Below are 24,847 nucleotides of genomic sequence, written 5' to 3'. Positions count from 1 at the left end.
ACGTGAAGGAAATGCACCATATTTTTCACACTATAAGGCGCACCTAAATCCTTTCATTTTCCCAAAAATTGTCAGTGTACCTTATAATCCGGTGCGATTTTTTTTACCAGTCAGGTTATAAAGAGCAGTACAGCCACTCCATTGAAGTACAGTGTTATACAGAACTTTCTCCAGCACTGAGACTTGAGGGTGGGGCAGTATTAGCATTAGCTCCTAACCGCAGCGCTTGCTCTTTCACCAATCAGAGATGAGTATTATCAGCCTGTAGCCTGCTTCTAACCCCGGCTAGCACAGCTGGAGCAGTATTAGCATTACCTGTAGCCTGCGTGTTTAGCTAATATTGCCCTGGCTTATACGAACATTTAGGGTTTCTCAGTGTAGCTCTGTCGGGCGGCATTAGCAGCTAACCGCGGCTAGCCTGGAAATCAATGGTTACTGTAAATAAACAGAAGCGCTTTACTCACCCAAATAAACAGTATTTACAAAAGAAATTTAACATTCAGTGCTCGTTTGACTTAAAAAATATATATATTTTTAAAAATTGCAGTTTTGTTTACTTAACTTAACTTAGCTTTTCAAGTCTCGCCACCCAGTGCTGAATTAAAAGGAAAACATGGCAACACCCTTGTTCTTTACTAGTGGCGCATAATGTGCCTTATAATCCTTATATATGAAAATAGACCAGAAAATATACATTTATTAATAATTTGCCATATAATCCGATGCGTTTTATAGTGCGAAAAAATATGGTAGGCACCCAGGAGCAACAACACAATAAAAAAAAAAAAAACACAGAAAGGGTACAATGGATATATAGTCTAATACGGAAGATGCTAATGGCAATTAATTGTTTCTTTACAATCACTAGGTGGCACTATCACTTTTACTGAGCCTGTCCCACTGAATCCACACTAATCTCCAGAAGTGTTCTGTGAGCTGAATCACCAGTAGGGGCGCCTGACTATTTCCCTACTGTTAAAAAACTCCAAAAGTATTGGCACCGTCCAACTGCTCCAACAGGTGGCTCTGCTGTCCTCTCTCTCTCTCTTTCTCTCTCTCTCTCTCTCTCTCTCTCTCTCTCTCTCTCTCTCTCTCTCTCTCTCTCTCTCTCTCTCTCTCTCTCTCTCTCCCCGCGGATCTGCCTGTAGGATGATGTCTCTGGTCAGGGAGTGTGCATGAGTCGTTTCAGCGGCTTCTCTTTGTCCGGTTTTCACACTAAAAGGTTACTATTCTTCATGCTTTGAAAGATACCAGTTACTTGCATGCTGTCAACAAGAAACAACAAGAGAGAGAGACTGACCGTCTGCACCGACCGGCCAATGTTGCTGTAGGATCATCTGACTCGAGCTGCAAGGTAAGAAGTGCATGAGCATATTGTCTTTCTCTGCTATTGTCCTAAATGAAATGAGTTGTGGAGCAGCTTCAGTTTCAGCAGGGCAGCTCAAACCTGCAGAATTCAGGAATTCTGTTTGTAAACTCCACATATTCTTCATTATAATTTTCCTCACACACACACACACACACACACACATATATATATATAAAGGAATAGAAATGTTCTTATAAAAAAAGAAAAAGTAAAAAGTAAATGAACAAACGAAAAATGGTTCCAAAAACAGTAGATCTTAAACCACGCATGTGTTAGCTACCTAAAAAAATGTGGACCATATAGGAGGTCTTGAGAACTGGTTTGAGAACCACCACCCATAGGAACCAGTCCTTGGTTACTTACCTTGAGAAAATGTAGAGAAAATGTGAGGTGGTCTAAAGTGGTGATTTGAGAACCACTGACTTTGTAAGAACCTTACAGCAGATGGTTCTTCAAATCAGTGGTTCTCAGTATGTTGTTCTATCTTGTCCATCTAATTGTGCTGGGGAAAATTTTTATATTTCTGATGCTTTAAAACAGGGGTTCTCAAGCAAGACATTTGTTAACTACATAGCAAAAATGTACTAGTGCATCTCAAACAATTAGGATGTAATTGAATTGTTACTCAACTTAAGTAATTAACTTCAAAATGTGAGACTCTGTTTATTTCTTTCATTGTTGATGATTATGGCTTACAGCCAGTGAAAACCCAAAAATTAGAATCTCAGAAAATTTTAACATTATATAGGACCAATTGGTACTTTTGGCAGTGTGGGCAGTGTGGGCAGTGCCAAGTCCTGCTGGAAAATGAAATCCGCATCAGCAGATGACATTCCTCCAGATGCTTGTCCCTTGATTTCCAAATGAAATGCAAAATTTACTGATGGTCAATGATGGTTTGGAGAGCCATGTCTTTTGCTAGTGTTGGTCCACTGTGTTTTATCAAGTCCAAAGTCAGTGTTTTCCCAGAAAATCTTACAGCACTTCATGCTTCCCTCTGCTGACAACTTAATTTTCCAGCAGGACTTGGCACACTGCCAAAAGTACCAATTGGTCAATTAGTATTAGCTACTTTAGAAAATGCAGACCGTCTACAGGAACTTGAAGGATGGTTTAAAAAGCACTGTTCTTATTAACGTTTCAGTAGATGGTTCCTAAAAGTAGTTTCTATTAACGTGCTTCTTTAGGTTTCCAAAATTGTCCCCATTTGTTGCCAGTTATGGTGGAATTAAGTGTTAAGTGTTAAATTAGAAGTCTGTTAACCACAGCAATAGATTTGAAAAAGTAAATGTAGTTTTCCACGCTCCAGTGGTTGATAAATGTGTTAAAAGTGTGTTGCGTGAGTCCGAGGTGTGTAACCTTCACTGGGACAGTGCTGGATGGGTGGCTGGCCGAATGTGGGTCACGCACCATTTGCACCCGTACTTAAGCTCGCAGATCAATTGGAATTAAAGCGGACTGACGGGTGCGCAAGGAACCTGCTGACATACGCGCTACAGAGCTTTATGGCCCGGGACAAGCGGGGCCCCGTCTGTATGGCCCAGGCATGGCTTTATTTTAACCAAACCAAAATAGGAAATACGCCTGCTCCATTAATTCACTCCACCATGCTTTCTCATGTTATTTCTACATTACTACAAATATTTCTACAAATGTGCTTTATTTGTAAAGTGGTTTTGGTCTTTAAAATGTTTTTTGTCTGTAGAGTGTTTTGTCTGTTAAAGTTTATGGTTAGTTAAGTGTATAGGTCTGTAAAATGTTTATTGCTGTTAAGTGTTTGGTCTGTAAATTGTTCTGGTCTGAAGAGTTGTTTTGTCTGTAAATGTTAATGGTTAGTAATGAGTTTGATATGTGAAGTGTTTAATCTGTAAAGTGTTTTATCTGTAAAGAGTTTAGGTCTGTAAAGTGTTTGGGTCTTTAAAGTGTGTAGGTCTGTAAACTGTTTGATCTCTGAAGTGTTTTGGTCTGCAAAGTGTTTAATTTGAGTGTGTAGGTCTGTAAAGTGTTTTTGGTCAATAAAATGTTTGATCTGTAAAGTGTTTAGGTTAGTAAATTGTTTGATCTGTTAAATGTTTTTTTTGTCTGTAGAGTATCTGTTAGTAAGGTTAGTAAGTGTAGTAGTCTATAACATTTTGGTGTTTTTAGTTTGCTGTATTTTAGTTTGTATGCTCGGGACCAGAGTGTATTCTCTCTGCAGTGTTTCTGCTGCAGTGTGGAAAGCGATAGTTGTTCTGAATAATGCAGGAGTGTCAGCAGGAGGCCTGTGAGGTTATGTAATGATGTGGAAGGTATTGTTCATACTGATTACTACGTCAACAGGTGGAGGAGTTATTACTAAGGTCTGCTCATCAGGAAGAATAGACAGAGAATATTTTATGGAAACAATATAACAAAATAACAGGTTTAATGGAGTCATACACTTACAGGTAGATGTCTTTACTATGAACCAACAGGAATGGTGCTGTAAGACAGGCAGTAAAACAAGTCTGTGTGAGCTAAACAGTTTTCTAAAGTCAGTGGATTTTGCTTTGTGGCTCATTTTACAATACAATACAATATAAACCAATCGCTTTAGGTGCATTTAATTACCATATTCTTTGCAATATAATTACTATCCTTAAGTAAGGCCACTCCAGTGAAGTGCAGAGTTATACAGGAGTTTCAGTTTAGTTCTCCAGCACCGGGGCTGGATTAGCATTAGCTGCTAAGTGCCAGCTTTTTTGCCATTCAGGGGTGAGTATTATCGGCCTGTAGCCTGCTGCTAACCCCGGCTAGCACTGCTGGAGCAGCATTAGCATTACCCACTAACCATGCTAAAGGTTAGTTAATGTGGGTGGGGCTTTTATGTCAAGTAAGAATCAATCACTTTGGTGTTCACACTACAATAATATTGTCTCTGACTACCACTGAAAATAATCTGAGTTCACACCTGTAGTTTGTGCTGTCCAGAGTGCATGTTAATTCCGGGTGTAACTGTAAACAAGTGATCAAAACGCATTCCGCAGTTAGGTCTGACTTGGAATTTAGACATTTGCTTTCAGTTAGTTTACCACTAAAGCATATCATTATACATGTATCCAGGAGAAAATCGACAAGTCACATCCAAAATTTTGTTGATGATGAATGGTCTTTGGCCCTAAATCAGTTGGAGACCAGGTCACCACTAGTAGTTATACAGGATCAGAACTAGTAAGTTCTTACAGATATCTTGTAGTGCTGGGCGGTATAACAGTTCATATGGTATACCGGAGGGAAAATTAAGTCCAGTATGTACAGTAAGGAAAATAAATATTTGAACACCCTGCAACTTTGCAAGTTCTCCCACTTTGAAATCATGGAGGGGTCTGAAATTTTAATCTTAGGTACATGTCCAATGTGAGAGACATAATCTAAAAAAATACTGAAATCACAATGTATGATTTTTTAAAATAATTTATTTGTGTGTTACTGCTGCAAATAACTATTTGAACACCTGTGGAAATCAATGGTAATATTCGGTACAGTAGCTTTTGTTTGCAATTACAGAGGTCAAATATTTCCTGTAGTCTTTCACCAGGTTTGCACACACTGCAGCAGGGATTTCGGCCCATTCCTCCGCACAGATCTTCTCCAGATCAGCCTGGTTTCTGCCCTGTCGCTGAGAAACACAGAGTTTGAGCTCCCTATAAAGAGTTTCTATAGTGTGTAGGTCTGGAGACTGGCCAAGCCACTTCAGAACCTTGATATGCTTCTTAAGGCCACTCCTTGGTTATTCTGGCTGTGTGCTTTGGGTCATTGTCATGTTGGAAAACCCAGCCATGACTCATCTTCGGTGCTCTAACTGGCCCCAGTCATCCTCTCCTTAATACAGTGCAGTCGTCCTGTCCCATGTGCAGAAAAATACCCCCAAAGCATGATGCTTCCACCACCATGCTTCACAGTAGGGATGGTGTTTTTGGATGGTACTCATCATGCTTCATCCTACAAACACGGCAAGTGGTATTAAGACCAAAAAGTTCTATTTTGGTCTCACCTGACCACAGAACGTTCTCCCATGACTCCTATGGATCTTTCAAATTGTTATGGGCAAACTGAAGACAGGCCTCAATGCGTGCTAATTTAAGCAGGGGAACCTTCCGTGTCATGCATGACTTTAAACTATGACGTCTTAGTGTATAACCTCAGTAACCTTGGAAACCGTGGTGCCAGCTCTCTTCAGGTCATTGACCAGCTCCTCCCACGTAGTTCTGGGCTGATTCCTCACCTTTCTTAGGATTATTGATTGACCACGAGGTGAGATCTTGCATGGAGCCCCAGTCCGAGGGAGAGTAAAAGTCATGTTAAGCTTCTTCCATTGTCTAATAATGGCTCCAACAGTTAATATTTTTTCATGAAGCTGCTTGGCAGTTGCCTCATAGCTCTTTCCAGCCTTGTGGAGGTCTATAATTTTGTCTCTACTGTGTTGGAACAGCTCTTTGGTCTTAGCCATGTTAGTAGTTGGAGTTTTACTGATTAAGTGGGGTGGACAGGTGTTTTATGCAGCTAACGACCTTAAACAGGTGCTTCTAATTTAGAATAATAATAAGTAAAGTGGAAGAAGACTTTTTAGAGGTGGACTAACAGGTCTTTGAGGGCCAGAATTTCCTCACTGTAATTTTACACACCACCATACTGCTAGAGGCACTGCGGAGCACCATGTAGATCAGTACCGCCAAAGAAGCACACTGGCACAGCTCACTAGCTGGCACTAGCCAGTTAGCATAACAAGCTGGAGAGATGGTAGGTCAGCACTTTGGCCCAATTCCATTTCACCCCTTGGCCCTGGCACTTACACATACCCTATTTTTTGGAGTGTAACTTCAAACTCAAAAGGGGGTAAAATCCTCCCACCAAAGAATTGGGACAACCCTTCATGAACCTGATACGTCGTCAATAGCGCTGAAGTTCAGTAACTATCTGCTGGTTAACTAGTTAACTTTAGAGCACTGTATGTCTTAAGAAAGGGGGCAGGTGGTGCAGAAACTAATTATTATTGTCCCTTTCTTAAGTCCTCTGTGATGGGAGATAAAATTAGCTTTGTTTAGATTTTATTTTATTTAATTTTTCTGTTCTGCCCTAAATGCTGCAACCCCTGCCATCTCTTGCACCATTTAAGGTGGAATGGGAAGGTTAGCTAGCTAGCTAGCTGCTGAGACTAACTACTAGTTATGTTTTTTATGCTTGTTATAAAGAATTCAGCCATGAAACATTGAAACTACACATTAAACTATGATAATATTGTGCTAATCTTTATAATAACGTTTAACAAAGAAAATACTTACATATGTATGCCAGTGCAATCCCCTAATTCACCTCTTAAAGTGTAGGTTTTCACAAATGCAACATTCCCTTATATGCAGTGTGTTTACCACTACTCTATATTGTATTAAACTCAGTGTTGAAGGCTATAAGTTACACTTACTTTGCTGCTGAGTGTGGCTGTTGGCTGAATGCAACAGTGTCTATTTGTGCAAAAATTCAGAATGATGTCACCAGCATTTGTGAAATTGTCAATATGTAACATATGTAAATTCTATGATGTTACTGTGTTTAGTTTCTAAAAATCTTAAGAATAATGTAGCATCCCATACTTCAGACTGTCTTTAATAAAACATATATGTATATAATTCACTCTAAGTAACAGCTTCTTCATGTAGCCTTAACTGTTTTAAGAATTATTTAGTTCTCCTGCCAATCAAACTTTTGAAATCCAGATGTAATACCTGTAATGCCTTGAATGCTAAAAATGTGCTTTTATTGTAAATTAAGTATATTCTAGGTGTTCACTGCAATTTGTATTTTAATTTTCTTTGGAAAAAAGTTATTATCATATCTAATTTCATATTAATGCATAATGAAGTTTTCTCTATTCCCCAATTGCAGGATAATCAAGTGTGAGGCTGAGCCATGGACACAGTCATTCACTTTATGAATGACTCTGCAGAGTTTTACAAATGGAGCCTTACCATAGCAGGTATCTCTCTCTCTCTCTCATTCTCTCTCTTTTCTCTGTTTCTGACAATTAATATGTCAATGCTCTGACCTCCAAAATATGTTCTTTGTACTAAATGTACTACAAGTAACTTTTTTCTGTCTAATAAGACACATAAGATTTTCCTCAACAGCAAAAGTATTAGATTTTAAATTTATTTAAGTGTGTGTTTGTGTGTGTGTGTGTGTGCAGACAAACGTGTGGGGCGATGGCCCATGATGTCATCCCCGTCGCCCACATTGGGTATCAGTGCATTGTACCTCCTCTTCCTGTGGGCGGGGCCTCGATACATGCAGAACCGCGGACCATTCCAGTTACGAAAAACCCTCATCATCTACAATTTCAGCATGGTGCTCCTAAACTTCTACATCTGCAAAGAGGTACACACTTTGTATATACCTCCGTACATTCCTCCCTACAACTATCTACCCACACCCTAACCCATCCATTCTATCTTTTATATTCATATTCAAACCATATCATAATTTATTCCTCCATCCATATTTCTCTCAATATCTTTATGCCTCCAGTTCTTTCATCCCTACAGCTATACCTTAAATCATTCCTATATCCATACTTTCATTAATTCCAACATCTATGTCTTTATGTGTTCCACCATCCACATCTTCATTCCTCCATATTTTTAGGCCCACATCCATACCTTCCTCAATTTCAAAATCCATATCGCCACCTGTACCCTCATCCCTACATCCATATCTTAATCCACCCCTCCATTCATATCTCCATCCAGCCCTTCATCCCTACATGTATACCTTAATCCTGTCCTCCAGTTATATTTCCATCCATAATTTAATGCCTACATCCACTCCTCTATCCATATTCCTGTCTGTACTTTCATAAGTACATCCAAACCTTTTCCCATCCTTCTATCCATATCTCTGTATGTACCTTCCCCTCTACATGCATATCTTTATCCACCCCTCCATCCACAGCCATACCTTTATCCATCCCCCCACCCATATTTCTGTCTGTACCTTCATACATACATCCCTCCCTCCATCCATATTTCTGTATACCTTTATAACTACATCCAAACCTTTTCAACCACCGTCCATATCTTTGTATGTACCTTCCTACATACATGAATATCTTTATCCAACCTCCAACCACATCCATACCTTTACCCATCCCTCCATCCAAATTTTTGTATGTACCTTTATAACTACTGTATATAAACAACTTTATCTATCCCTTCCTCTATATTTCTGTCTGTTCGTTTATAACTACATCCTCCCCTTTATGCATCTCTCTTTCTATATCTCTGTCTGTACCTTGATACATACATCCACACCTTTAAACACCCCTCCATCTATATCTCCATCTGTACATTCCTCCCTACATGCATATCTTTATTCACCCCTCCATCCATATCTACAGCTGTATATTACTAACTACCTCCACACCTTTATCCACCCTCCATCTATATCTCCATCTGTACATTCCTCCCTACATGCATATCTTTATTCACCCCTCCATCTATATCTACATCTGTATATTAATAACTACCTCCACATCTTTAAACACCCCTCCATCTATATCTCCGTCTGTACCTTCATATTGACATGCTGCTAATCTATCTGTCTCTCTCTCTCTCTCTCTCTCTCTCTCTCTTTCTAGCTGCTGTTGGGTTCCAGAGCAGCTGGGTACAGCTACCTCTGCCAACCTGTGAACTATTCCAATGATGTCAATGAAGTCAGGGTAAGAACCAATACATACACACACACCTCATATGTGACCCACACCAATTGCTATCTTTGGAGGAAATAATATATCGCTGCTGTCCAATGAAAATCATGCATCTCCAAAACAAGAAAAAGTGTGAAATCTTGGATTTTCAGGAGGCTAACATGTATTTCTGATAATGTTAATGTTCTGATAATTATTCATGCCAAATGATACATTGCGTGTGATACATTGTACCACAAAGTGAACGATTCTTTTGGAATATTCTTCTGCTGCACTAATATACCACATGCTGTCAACTTGTTTGCACCACTGGGCTGTTTAAGTGCAATTTATTTCTGGTAATACAAATAATGAAAAGAAGCCACATTTGTAATGAACATGAAAAAATTGCCAAAACACTTATTCTGCTGTTGCTACTGTTTTGAGCTTCCAGCACTTGTGAGAATGGACTCTGCTACAGTGGTTAGTAGTTATCTGTTCCAAAAATTGGCGTGCCACATTTGACTGATCTGGATAGGCTCATGCAATTGGGCAACTGGTGTTCTACAAAACCAAGTTGCAGCATTATTTAGAGAGAGAAAAATATCTGCTTACCTGCATTGCGTTTCGTGATTTTAGGCTTGAATGCAGCTGCTTGGCCATGAAAACCTATTCCATAAAGCTCTACGCTCTACTGTTCTTGAGCTAATCCGAAGTTTGTCTAGGTGCTTGATTTCATACACCTGTGGCCATGGAAGTGATTGAGTTCAATGGTTTGGATGGGTGATCCATTATTTTTGGCAATATAGTGTAGACAGAAACACTTGATGGGGACATAAGTAAAAGGTGATGTGCTAAATTAGCTGTGCTTATCTAGTTTTGTAGTGTTTGATTAGTGATGTGAGTATTCCTATTTTTGTGGAGGCATTTTGTAACAGCAAACCTTTTTACACAATGTGAATTCCTGGATTTTGAGGATGGTATAAAGTGAAATGGAATGTCTCATTTAAAAGGTTTGCATTTTCCATACTGGTCTTGGTCTTATGGTGAGGAACTACCACCAACCCCCATCCAACACACAAAATTAGGCCCTTTTCACAATATGATTGAAGTCAGGAAGAATGTTACAGCAGTGGAGGCTTATTATAATTGAATATTTCTACAAAAGACATTATTTGTTTCATAAAACAATTTCCTTTTTTAGTCATTTTGGCTGGCCATGACATGGCATTGTTGTCTTCAGCAGATCCAGATGAGCATTGTCTTGTTGGATTAGCACACCAGGAGTTTAGCATAAAATTAACCACAACTATGTCGAGGACCTACGAGAAATCTAATGTAGCTGTCTATTCATATATCAATCTCTCTGTACATACCTCCAGCCATACCTTCATCCCTATACCCATGCCTTCATTAATTTCTCCATTCGCCTGTTAATTGCTCTGTCCATGCCTCCATCTATATCTTTATCCCTCTGTCCACACCTCCATCCATGAATCCATCCCTTACATCCATCTACACTTTCAACCCAATAGCCATACCTTTATCCTTATCTTCATTCCATTGTCCATACTTCCATCCATCACTTCATCCATTTCGCCATTGTTCTCCAAGGCCTTTGTACAGGGACTTGTACGATACAATACAAACAACACAAAAAGGTTGTGTAAGATTGTTTACTGATATTGCCCAGGTCTGGAGTGGTGTAAACATAAAGATTCATTATCATTTGGCCCCATTTCCTGTAACTTTTTACAGTTTTCTCAATGTCTAACATCAGTCTGAGAGAGCACAACTGGCGTTGTTGTTTCTGGGTATATAGATGGCATTTTCACAAAGCCTGCTGGTTACATGGTGATACTGTGTCAGCAGCCGTTGGAAAAGTTTAGGTGTTTGACATTTCATGTATTGGAGGAGGCATGTGTTATTCATCACCCTCCTGGTAGACTGAAAAAAAGGAGGGATAGTCAGAGGCAGCATTATACCTGGTGTCGGGATTCTGCTTCTCTGTGACCGATTTAGTTTAGGGATTTCCTCAGTCTTCTGCTTTGGCATCATGCTCAACTCTTGCTGGCAAACTTCTACTCCTTGGTGGCCTGAGGACATGGGTGGAGTCAGATATCTCACCATATTCTGACTCCGCCCCCTTTCCCCACCTCCACCTGCTGTTGGCATTGAAAGTTGTACAGGGTTAGAGAGTTAATCAGGACTTCAGATCCGACTGTCTCGCTCTCTCTCTCTCTCTCTCTTTCTCTCTCTCTCTCTCTTTCTCTCTCTCTCTCGCTCACCCAGACTGACTCCGCTGAGTGTCTGTATTCATCTCACCGTCGCTCAGAACACCCTGTACCCCGAACAGAAAATCAGCTTTATAGAATTATATATAAACTTCACACAGGACTGAATGTCTGCTGGCCAGAGTTTGCCTCTTTATTTCTGATCTGTAAGGCGGATCTTAAAGCAACTACTAGAGATATATACCATGCAGTGCCTATTTACCACATCTTTATGTTTCAGTCTTAAAACAATTAATAAATACGTAGAAAAAATCAGTTTGACTAAAACAATCATTTTTATATTTATATAAATTAATTGACATATATTTGAAACATTCTGTAAATATTAATCTGTCTCTTTTTAGTCTAATTTTTAATTCACGTTGATACATTTTTGAACATTCCATATTGATTGCTTTAATCTATTGTTAATCATATATTTATTAATTGCAGTTTTTAAATACTAAATATAATAGTCTATTTTTTTAATATATTGACTGATAGTCTATTTTAAACGCTATATGAGTAACTTTCATATAGATTTATTCTTAGTCTATTTTTAATTATATATTGATTAACATTGATATATTTTTGCGTACTGAATTTATTCTTAATTCTATATTTATTCATTGCAGTCTATTTTTGAATATTCCATAAATATTACTCTCAGTCTAAATTTACTTGTTTATTGATTACAAATTACTAATTTTAAACACTCTATGTAGCTAACAATACTTTTAAACATTCATTTATTTTTATACATTTATATTTATACAGATTTATACTTTATAAAAACATTTATTTTTAGATAAAAAATATATTTTTAGTCATATATTATTTTATTGTTTATATTTATTTTTAGTCTGTTTTAAATAAGTAATTTACTATGAAATTGTTTTTGATACTTTTTATTATGAGCAAAATGACAAAATAATGTGCTAAGTGGGAAACTTAGCTTTAATACTGTGAGAGTTGAGGTGCAGAGGGTGCTAGAGCTCAGTCTTTCTAAGCTTTTAGACACTTATATCACTTATAGCTTCTAAATTTTTACGCTATGTTCTGCCAGCAGCTCTTAAGCTCTAAATGAGCCATTTCCCCGGCCGTCCTGCAGCAAGCAGGCTTGAGGCTGTGAAGCTGTAATTGTTTAATTGTCTGTAATTGAAGCTTACCTCAGTGCTGGGCTCTGTCCAAGCTCAGGAACGTTTCACTTCTCTGAACTTTGCCCCTGCTCTGCTGACCTCAATCTGCTGCCTCTTCAAGGACCTTAATGTTACACCTTAGCCCATGTCTGTCTTCTGTTTCTCCCTCGTTTGGTCTCTTGTGCTCCTGCCCCTCTGTTTTCCTGTCAAGTGTTCCCAGCCATGTGCTTGTGTTGTTGTTTTTGTACCTGTCTCCACCATAGCTCCGCCCCAGCCCTGCCCTAGCTATTAGTGTTCTCACCTGTGTCCTGTCTGTAACCCCGCCCCCTCGTCATCCAAGCCCAGGTGTTTCTCACTCTCCTCCTGTATTTAAGCCCCTCTGTTTGAATGTTCAGTGTCGAGTCTTTTGTATCCTTTGTATCCTTGTATCCTTGCCGATCGTTGTATCCTTGCCGTTCGTTTGAATCCTCGTCTTCCGTGCACTCTGGTTTTGTGTTCCGAGTTCTAGTTTATCCTTGCCTTGTTTTCTTTGTATGTTTTTTGCGTTACCCGTGTTTTGTTTACTGTTTTATTTTATCTTGTTTGTTTAATAAATAATATATTGCACTTACGTCCATCCCTCCGTCTCCCGCGTAACACTTAAGGACCTCATAGTCAGACAGCTAGATTCTGGTGGGGTCAGAAACTGGGAAATACTATTTGTATTACCAGAAATAAATTGCACTTAAACAGCCAATGAAGTGGTGCAAACAAGTTAACTGGATGTGGTATATTAGTGCAGCAGAAGAATGTTCCAGAAGAATCGTTCACTTTGTGGTACAATGAATCACACGCAAAATTTGGCATGAATAATTATCAGAACATTAACATTTTCAGAAAAGCATGTTAGCCTCCTCAAAATCCAAGATTTCAGTGTAGAAATTTAAATGATCTTTTTTGATAATCTGACATGACAAATTCATTGAAAAATTATGCTTTTCATATGCCAAACTATACTCTTTTCTGTTTTAATATTATCATTATCATGGTCACATTTGTCAAGATATCGGCACCGTATCAATTACGGTTCGGTCTGTTAGTGCGATATGTGCCTGTATACATATTTTTGATTGGATGCACGTCGTAAATGCTATTTTTTTCCATTAAGAATGAATGGAAAGCAAAGGTGCACCAAGCACCACGTGACAAGCTTGACAAAATGACAATAATTGTTTTAGATTCAGTGCCAATACATACTATTCATGCCATTTATTGGCTTATATCTTCAAAACAAATTACAATTAAGAATTTCTTAATTCAAAATTTAATTTTCCATATATTTATACACAAAGATCATAACAAAAATTATCATCCAATCACACTGCGTCTTGGAAAAAGGTGGGTTTTTTTGCTCTTTCATCATGCTTTTTGGAAAAAAAATAAGGTCTAAAGAATGATGGTTTCAAATGTGTTGCCTTATATACTGCAACCATTTACTTTTTTATTAATGTCTTAAAATTAAATGTTTAATCATTCTGTTTTCTGCCAAAGTCTGGACTAGCATGCAGCATTTAGCTCCATAAATATTTGAACTTTGACAAAGTTACTTTATTATTTTAGTGGTGTTGTGACATGAGTGGCACTGTGGTGGACCGCTGGACTGCAGTTTTTCATTAGTGTGAATATTATTGTTGTTGCAGATAGCATCAGCGCTGTGGTGGTACTACATCTCCAAGGGGGTGGAGTTTCTGGACACAGTGTTCTTCATCATGAGGAAGAAGTTTAACCAGGTCAGCTTCCTGCACGTCTACCACCACTGCACCATGTTCATCCTGTGGTGGATCGGCATCAAGTGGGTCCCTGGCGGCCAGTGTAAGAAAACACACATTTTATATGCACACAAACATACTGTAGATTGTATTGTGTAAACCTCAACTGGGTTTCAAGACTTAAATGTTACATAGAGTAAATAAGCGAAATGAACTTCAGTCAGTCCCTACTCATTATTTTTTCAGTGCATAAGTCTGTGTTATTTTACAACAATATCCCTTACAGTTGACTGTGGCAGTTCTAACAGGGTTGAAATTTCACCAGCTGGCCGATTTGGTATCCTGTGATTCTGTGGGCTATGAGTGTTGCTAAAACACCTAGTAAAATTTGAAATGAATACGTAGAAAGGTGTGACAACACACAATTAGCCATATATAATACAATATCTCCTACAGGTCAGTACAGCCATCGCAATTTTGAAAATATTGTATTATATCATTTAATGGGACAACACTATAGCAATTAAACTTAGAAATAACTGTACTGTTCTCTAAATTTCAGAGCTCTGCTCCCCATTCACACCTGGTACCTAACGAGTCACATGATACCAGGGAGGAACAACACAATTGGCACAATTTGGACATGAAGTGTTGCCAGTTATTAACTAAGTAAATGGTGTGGGGTTGATGCTGCAGTTGGTCGGCAGGTCTAGGTTCAGCAACAGTATGTGCTGAAAGAATCTCAGCTGACTACCTGAATATACTGAATATAGACCAGGTTATTCCATCAATGGATTTTTTTCTTCCCTGATGGCACGAGCATATTTCAAGATGACAATGTCTGTATTCATGGGGCTGGAATTGTAAAAGAGTGATTCAGGGAGCATGAGATCATCATTTTCACACATGGATTGTTCACCACAGAGTCCAGACCTTAACCTCATTGAGAATCTTTGGGATGTGCTGTAGAAGACTTTGAGCAGAGGTCAGACTCTAATGCAAATTGAAATGAATCTTTTGACATGGTAGAAACTTAGAGTAGGAATATGGGTTTTATATTTAAAGTCATAACAGTCTAACAACAATCTATACCTATGTTATTATAACACACTCATACACAAACAGTCTATGTATTCAAAGCAAGTGCCGCAGTCTGGGAGAGACATTTCTGAAAAAAACTCTTGCTGTGTGTGGGTGAGCTTTATCTTGCTGAAAAATGATGGATGAAAAATGTCTTGCATATCACTGAGCTGTTAGTGTCCCTTATATCACTACTAGGGGTGACCAACTGTCATATGCGATGGCCCCACCAGATCATCACACCAGCAGTTGGAGCAGAGCGTCTCTTCACAGGAAAGGCAGTGTGAAGGCATAAACCATGAGACCTCCATATTCAAACGTGACCTTTGTTGGATCCCAAAGAGAACCTAGATTTGTCGCAATCATGACAGAAATGAAACGCTGGCAATTTAAAGCAGTAACCTCTGTGAGGAGCAGTCTAAAGAATTTTTTTTGCTTAAGGGCCCAGGGAATTTTGGAGCGGCTCAAAGCAAGTCTTCACTAACTTTGTTAGCAGTGTTGCTGGACGTGTTAACTGTTCCGAGAAAAGTGTTTGAGGGGTTGTGGGGAAGGGGGGAAATGTTGGAGAGCTGGACATAACAGACAATTGACAGATTGGTAAAAGCTGCTTTCGAAGCGTCAGAGTTAAGTTGAGAGTGGGGGATGTGTTTGAGGTCATAGAGGGCAGCTGAAGCATATGCTGCAGGCTAATGTCCCACTATAGGGCATGAAGCAGATTATATACCATTTGCTCTGGGGTACCATGAAGAGAGTGGACATGCTGCCTTTGGATTTATGTGCCATTGCGTCCATTTCAAAATGTCCACATTTCCATTTTATCTAATCAGCCCTTCATTAAGTTAACTCAGGAGATCGGTTGGTGGAACTTGAAAGATCTATGGGTTGACTGAAGGCATTAAGCATTAATCTTGAGCTTCAAAACATGGTTAAATGTAAAATCAGTAAAACCTTACTGATGGTGAAGACTGCAACATACAGATTGCAGTTTATTTCAGAACCCAATAAATGTCTGAAAAGGTAAAAGACCTCCTTTCATGTTAAAGTAGCTAGATCTCTGACCCCGTTGAAACCCTTCTTAGACCACATGGGCTAGATAATCGTTCCCTCCTATTATTACCACTATCTGCTCTAATCCTGTCCACAGTGCTTACTCAGCCCATCTCACACGTCCTTTAACCTACATATGTTTAACCCTTTACCTGGTTCTGTGTTTTTTCTCTCACAGCGTTCTTCGGAGCAACCATAAACTCTGGTATCCATGTGCTGATGTATGCTTACTATGGCCTGGCTGCCTTCGGACCCCACATGCAGAAATACCTGTGGTGGAAAAAGTACCTGACCATCATTCAGATGGTAAATATGATGTCTTGAACTAGAATTTTTTATCCGTAAAACTCAATTCAAAGCAACAAAACAACAATAAGGACTATTACAACTAACGAACAAAATTCATAAGAATCATATGAATTCATATGCTTTGATATAGTACCTGCTAATACAACATAATAAAGTGTTTACACTTCAATGACAAAAGCCATTGCCAAGACATCTGTACACACATGACACTGTGGATTGAGGATGATCACACTGGCCAGTGTTATTTTAACCTCACCAAATAGATAACACCTCACAAATTCCAAAGCCACCCCAGGGATAACATTCCATAATGAGTTTACACATTGCTCTCATGACTTTTGGCTTGTCCTGCTATGCAATATGATGCATTCATAAGAATGACACAATCATGTCTCTCCAAACCATCACTGACCATCAGTAAATTTTGCATTTAATTAGAAAATTAACCAGAGTCTGGAGAAAGAGTGGAAAGGCACACAGTCCAAGCTGCTTGAGGTCTTGAGGTCAGATTCCACAATCTGTGATGGTTTGGAGAACCATGTCATCTGCTGGTGTTGGTCCACTGTGTTATATATAGATTTTACAGCACGTTATGCTTCCCTCTGCTGACAACTTTTATGGAGATGCGGATTTCATTTTCCAGCAGGACTTGGCGCACTGCCCACACTGCCAAAGTAACTTTTCAATGATATTTTAATCTATTGAGATGCACCTGTATTTCACCTGTGATAAACTATGTGTTTACAGATCCAGTTCCATGTGACCATCGGCCACGCTGCCCACTCTCTCTACACGGGCTGCCCGTTCCCTGCCTGGATGCAGTGGGCACTTATCGCATATGCTGTCACCTTCATCATCCTCTTCGCCAATTTCTATTACCAGACCTACCGGCAGCAGCCACGGCACAAAACGGGCAAGAGCGTTGCCAACGGTCTTGCCTCAGAAACCAACGGCTCCACCAAGGCCGCCGAGCACACGGAGAACGGCAAGAAGCACAAGAAAGGGAAAAAGAGAGATTAAGAAGCAGAGAGGAAGATGAGGAGACGGAGAAGAGGAGAACGTGCTTGGAGAGTTATCGTCTTTTGGGGACCACTGGGTTGTGAAGGGGACTTAGATGGTTGATTGTTGATTGGATAGGTCTTGTTTGCACTGAAAAAAAAAGTGATACGTCGAATTTATTTGAATTTATTTCCACAGGAAAAATGCCCAAACATATGACACCTTCACAGTTACTGCCAACTCAAATAAATTCAACATACTTTTTTCAGAGTGTAAACTCAACAGCTAGGGGACACAGAGGCCGACTCTAGGGGTCTATGTGTTGGAGGAAGGGTTGCGCTCAGGTGTTGCTGGAAGGTGATTTCACACGGCATCTCCAGCGGCTTCCATTACCCATTACGACTGAACACTTTGTAGTTTCCTTGTTGACATCACTGTTTTATTTTTCAGATATTCATGTTGTAACAGCTTCTGTGGGTCCATCTGTCTGTCCCGTTGAACAACGGCAGTCAGCAGTGTTATTAAAAACAGGGGTTTGGGTTTGGTTAGTTTTGTGGGTTATTTTAAGGAAAGGCGAGGGAGGGTGGCGGGGGTGGTGTTGTTGGTTTTGTGAATGGTGTTTTTTTTGTTGTTGTGCTTGTTGTAAAGAGTGAGGTAGGTTTCGATATAAGAGTGTCTTGACACAGTTAGAATACTGCAGAGGAGAACGCCTGCCTGGATCCGCTTCAGCAGTTAAAGAAGAGATTTGGTGAAAAATAAATGAACACAGGCCTCCTACCCCAATTGTAGTCAGTGAGACAAGTAAGAAGGTTTAGAAGAGTCTAAAAGTGTCTAAAAGTCCAGTATGTTTTTTTCAAACCGTGTTACCAGCATGACCAATGTAGCTAAGAAGCATGACCAACACAGCCAACTGAAATGCACTACACTCACTACAAGTTTGCCCAAGGTGTTTGTCTCTGTCTTCCAGCACACTGGATCTGAAATTGAAGGATGACCGACCATATCATTAAAAAGATTCCCAAGGTAAAGTGAATAAATACCGCACAGCGGTATATTGGTGCATTTTTATGGCCACTAGTTAAAGTCTTAGAACAAGTCGCAGTCAGAGTTTAATTTTAAATCTAATGTGCTGGACTACATGGATAACACAACACAAGGGCACCTCAAGGCTGGATGTACAGTCCTGTTTCATGTGTTGCTATGACATGAATGCATATCATGACCCCACAGGGGAGTTATGAATTTAACAAACACATATACACACACACATACACGCAAACAATAACCAACCATTATGTCTTTAAAGGCAAATTAATGGTCTGCTTTAACGTTTATCTGTGTAAGAAAATTTATGTTGGTTCAGTCAACACAATAGTCTTAACCCAAAATGAATGTCTTGATTTATGTGAGATGATCCAGGATTTTTAATTGCTTTATTTTGAGCTTATTGGTTTATTTTCGACTGAATTAGCTGACTACTTGGTAATGCATTTGGCTGTGATTTCCTCAGACTCAGCCAGTCTGGTTTTACAGTGTTCGGACAGTGTTCTCTACTTTGCCATGTCAGTTTTCTCAGATTTTCGTTTAACCTGTTATACTGTGTGACATTTTCTCTCATTCATCACTTTTATAAAGACATTACCCCAATTCCGCTCAAAGAAAGCTGTGTCTAGCATGTTAGCTTAGCTTAGCTTAGCTTAGCGAGCCAAATGAAACGACAAAGTTACCATAAACAGTAAGTACCATTTTCTGACTATTTCCACAGATTATTTTTGCAATCGATTATTTACTTTGGTGCGTGTTTGCTCATGGGTTCATTTAGGAATTAAAAAAACAGATAAAGAGTGAAAATGGCTAAATGTGTTAGCTAACAAAGCTTTTTTTAAAAAAAAGCAACCTGTCTCTGGTACTGCTGGAAACAATTACTGCCTGCTGAACTGAACAGAATAAATGGAAAGCCAGTGACATTTTTTTTTTTTTGTGTGAATGCATGTGTGTTTGTAGCCAATATTAAATACCCCTGTGTAGAGTTTCCTACACACTTATGACTAAAGTGCTTATCCAATACAATATAAATAACAGTGATACATTCTATGGTCTCACAGCTAACAGTCAAGTACAGAATTTACCTTGATTTATCAAACATCAATTTGGAGGGTTTCATGATCTAAGCTAGCTAATAATCCATTGGAAATATTTGCTTGCGGTGCTAGCTAGAGAGCCTTACAGTGCTTCCTAGTTTAGCTGGCTAGGATAATCAGCTAACTAATAATCAATGAAAAACCTATGTTTGCTATAATATATAGAAAGCTAGAAACGGTCTCTGAATGTATCTGGCAGGACAGTTTATATACATGTCTGAAAGCTAATGTCTGTTGGGTTATCTAGATATCATAATAACACAGAAAAATAATGCTTCCTAAATTAATTTTGCTTGTTAGCTAATGAACATTGGAAACCAATGCTTGCTGGGTCACATAGTTGGCTAGATATCAAATTAACATGGATAAAAAAAAACAACTCAGGTGGATTATTTAGCTAAGCAGTTAAAGGATAACTCTTGTGTAAAATGGACTTTTGGCGTAGTAAAACATGATAAAAAGTATTTACCTTTGATGAATAGCACACCTCCGTTCTCCCACAGCGTTCCAATATTCAGATATTTAACAGTTTGTCCAAACACTCTTCAGACTGGGTGAGACGGAGCATTATTTGCCCTCATAAATTGCTTTTTTCCACAGTTATCCAGCTCAAAATAGCTCCACAGCTCCTTGCTAGATTCTGGAGAGCTCTGACATTTAAAATAAGGCATTAATAAAAAAAGTGCACAAGAAGCTTATTAAAAACGACTGTTTATATCCCATAACACTATCTTCAGCTCCGTGCGACATAGATATATACATAGACTCCACATAGCATAGCAGCCAGTGCCAGGAGGCAGGCTATGCAGTATCTATGTATTTATGGGATGTAAACAGTGGTTTTTAATAAGCTTCTTGTTCATTTCTCCTTTAATAAGCATGTAACACTCTTTTGAAAGTTTGTTGGCTTATCTAGTTAGCTTGCTAACATGGAAAACTGTTGATTGTTAGGTTATAATGCAAGGTGCCTAGCTAATGAACCACTTGTTTAGTTAATTACCATGGAAATTACAATGGAAAACTGGATAAGCAATTTAACTAGCTAACATACTGAGCACTCATTTAGTTGTATTAGTTTTAACCCATTCATGTCCAACTGTTACTGGCTCTGATTGGTCCTAAGCGGTGAGAATCTCTCAAAATTCTTCTTCTTAATTCTTTAAATTTACTTTTTTTTCCCCAAAAGGCAGTAAAAGACCAAGACTGAATTCAATTTCACCACTTGACCCTACCTCTTAATCCTTAAGTCCCCGTCTTGTTAAGTTCAAGAGGTAGGGTATATGTGAGGTAAATCTCCTTCAAACTGAGATTTTAAGGCATCACTGGCAAGATGGTGGCACAAGCAACCCGAAAAAAGGAAAACCCACAAGTATTTTCCTTGTTATAAATATGTTAAAAACACAAGCTGTATTATATATAAGTTTATTGTGTAGTTTCAATGTTTTATTGACATTTTCTTCGTAACAAGCATAAAAAAATAATCACTAGTACCTCTCAGTAGCTAAGTAGCTAAATTTCCTGGTCCACCTTAAATGGTGCAACAGACAACAGAGGCTGCATTGTTTAAGGTCGAACAAAACATTATATAAAGTAAAGGCTAATAAAAGTTTATTGCAGCTCCCCATTACAGAAGAAGTAAGGGTTGAAAAATACTAATTAATTGCTGCACCACCCCCTTTGAGAAGACATGCAATGTGCTAAATTCATCTAAAATCCAGCAGCTAGTTTGAACTTTAGTTCCCCACCATCATCACATAACCCTGGCAGGGTCGCCTACAGGTTCTTGAAGGGTTGTCCCAATTCTTATGGGGGGATTTTACTGAGCAACTTGAAAACTAGGGGTAGGGGTATAAATTAGAAATGAGATTGGGCCCAAGACTCATACACACACCAAGGTAATTAATAGCGTAGATAAAGGGATGGTGACACAGTGAGTTTGTATAATGGCCCTTGGTGAACTTCCCACTGGATTCCCACTCTTATTCTGGATCTGATCTATAAACATTCCTTCAGTCCAGTCTTCCAGCGGAGTACACTCTCTCTGAGATAGTGTGTGTGAGTGTGTGTGTCGGGGGTGAAGGGGCATGTCCAGCCCAGGGCTTTGAAAGCTTGCTCAGGCAGATCTGACCTAAGCAGTCCAGTAAATTGGCTTTCGCCGTAAAAGAGCTTACGCTCACGTCACACTGACAGTTTACAGAGGAAAGCAGGTCACTCTGGAGGAGAAGGAGTGTCCATAATCCGACAACACTCGGACACACACACACACATACCTGGACATCACACACAATATATAATCATATACAATAATAATGCACACAACACACATTGTAATATTATTTTATTAAAGTAGCACATGTGTTGTGGGACTGCATGGTGGTAATAAATATGTGTGATTGCTGCAGAAACATCATTAATATTAAACACTACAGACATATAGAAATGTGTTCAACATCAGATATCTACTCTGCTGTTTGATGATCATTACAAACAAAAGAAGTCTATTGGTCTGTTGGTTAAGAGGGCTGAGGAAGAGAAATTAGTTCTCTCTCTCTCTCTCTCTCTCTTTGCTCAGGGATTCTACAGTAAGAGGATTGTGGATTGTCCAGAGTTTTCCATCAGGACACTTACCATAAGGCAGACTCACCTCAGAGTTAACCTGTTCAGCAGCTGAACTGTTCGCACACACACACGGAAAAAGAAAGAGAGAGAGAGGGAGCGAGAGAGAGAAATAACATTCTCATAAAATTGAAACAGTGACGTTAAATATACTGGAAAAATAATACGCCAGTATTACTCTAATAATTATTACAGAAATCATATTTCCAAAAATAATACTGCAGATTATATTGCAGTAATAAATGTAGCAGAAAAAAATCCAATAGGAGTACTGTAAATAAACTACAAAATAAATATAGCAGAAATAATATTTCCAATGGGAGTACTGTAGATACCATCAGTAATAAAAATAGCAGAAATATTAATTCCAAAACTAATACTGCAGATATAAATATAACAGAAAAAAAATAGTTCTAATAGGAGTACTGTTGATTATTTCTAAAACCAATACTGCAGATAAATTGGCATAATAAATATGGCAAAGACACATTGCAATAGTAAATAATACAAATATATTATCTCCAAACACGATACAGCAGATGTAAAGTGGGGTAATTAATATTGCAAAATAAATAAATAAATAAAATAAATATTCCTGAATGTATACCACAGTCAAAGATATTACAAAATGAAAAATCCACAACAATAATGCAGTAATAATGAACTAACACATTATTAAAAAATAATACTGCATATTATGTATAATATATAAATATATATGATCTTTGTCTATGATTCATCTAATACTACAAAAAAACATAAAAAATCTAATCTGATCCGATAAATATTTGATGTGTCTTTTTGAAATACATATATTGATAAAAAAGGGGTAGAATTAGTCTTATAAAAAAATGTTAATTTGTTGATTTATTTAATAAAATATTACAGTTTATTTTAATAAACTCTAGGAGCTGATGATCAGATGATGTCCACCCTCAGCTCTGCCTTTAGGGGCGCTGCTGCTGATTTCAATAAATCCTTAATTAATTAATTAATTAGCACCTGATCCAGCTCATGCAGGGTTCTGACAAGTATCTGATGAGGTGAATCAGATGAGCAGTGATGCAACAAGCCCGCATAGAACACAACACATTCTAGATCAGCCTGTTTTTCCTAAAAAAAACAAACAAATAAATTAATAACGAATTTATTAACAAATTAATAAATAAAAATGCATAGATTACACAGACTACCAGAAACGTGTAGGAAATTAGAGCTTTATTACAGTTATTTATGTATAACATAGACTTATAAGATCAAATCATTAACAAACGATGCAGAATTAATGATAAAATGTGCAGCTATGGAGTATAATGTTGTCTCTATTGTCTTAGTTTTGGATATGCAATATATGTCTGGTCCTTTGCTGATTATAAATACATTATTTATTATGGTGCACTGAAACATTTCCAGTTCAGTCTCCAGACTAACTGCAGCAGACAGATGGCGCCATCCTGTGGTCAGACAGAACACTGCATACAATGGCTTAAAATAAAAGCAGTATTTTGATTTTTATGGATATTAGATAGTTAAGTAGTTGTTTAATTTTTTTTTTTTGATCTACATTGTAAATTAATACTAGTCGTCCAAACTTCAAAGAAATTTTAGATTCTTCAAAGTAGGCACTCCTTGCTTAGATGACAACTGTACACATCTTGGCTGGATTTTCTCAGTCAGTTTTATGAGGTAGTCACCTGGAATTACTTTCAGTTAAGAGCTGTGATAAACTTGTCAAGAGTTAATTACTTGAATTTCTTGCCTCTTGTGTGCTTTAGAGCATAAGTTGTAAAGTTGTGAAGAGGTAGAGTTGGTATACAGTGAATTTTCCTATTTAAATAATGTTCCTATACATATTATGGCAAAAAACTACTTAACTAAGTAAATCCAAAAAAAATCAAGAACTTAGTACTGTGAAAGTATCCTCAAATACAGTCGCAAAGACCATCAAATATGTTACAATGAAACTGGCTCTCATCAGGACTGCCCTGGAAAAGAAAGACCAAAAGTTTTCTCTGTTGCACAGGATAAGTGCATTAGCGTTACCAGCTTCAGAAATCACAAGTTATAACAGCTTTACTACAGGTAAGAGCACCTTTTGGTTCGTTTAACAATTTTAAGTTTATCACATGATGTATTCCTTTATAAACTGGATGATTTCAGTACGTAACATTAACAATGTAGAAAAAACATAAAAACGTTGACTGTGAATTGATTTTTTTTCCATCAAAGTAAAATGTGGCTAATTAGAAGAAAAGTATAAAACATATTGTAGTTTACCACATTTTGTTTACAAAACCACTCCACACGCATTCCTGCAAAGCTTTATTGTTTTTTTTTTATATGAAATGTATAATATAGAAAAATCACTATATATATTTGAAAAAAAAAAAATTGAAAACCTCTGGAATATAATCAAGAGGAAGATAGATG

At 38.1% G+C, this 24,847-nt stretch overlaps 1 protein-coding gene across 1 annotated transcript; it reads left to right on the top strand.

The window, feature by feature from the left end:
- Positions 1-1,113: 1,113 nt before the first annotated feature.
- On the top strand, positions 1,114-19,625 carry elovl4b (ELOVL fatty acid elongase 4b). Its single transcript, XM_022677530.2, has 7 exons — positions 1,114-1,354; positions 7,271-7,361; positions 7,572-7,759; positions 9,018-9,098; positions 14,157-14,328; positions 16,531-16,658; positions 17,409-19,625. The coding sequence occupies exons 2-7, from the start codon at positions 7,295-7,297 to the stop codon at positions 17,679-17,681; spliced, it is 909 nt and encodes a 302-aa protein (XP_022533251.2). The 5' UTR covers positions 1,114-1,354; positions 7,271-7,294; the 3' UTR covers positions 17,682-19,625.
- The last annotated feature ends 5,222 nt before the right edge of the window (positions 19,626-24,847 follow it).

Source organism: Astyanax mexicanus, chromosome 13 (assembly GCF_023375975.1).
Source record: "Astyanax mexicanus isolate ESR-SI-001 chromosome 13, AstMex3_surface, whole genome shotgun sequence".
Lineage (NCBI taxonomy): Eukaryota > Metazoa > Chordata > Actinopteri > Characiformes > Acestrorhamphidae > Astyanax > Astyanax mexicanus.
Note: the sequence above shows the minus strand (reverse complement) of the source record. Positions and strands in the feature narration are given on the sequence as shown.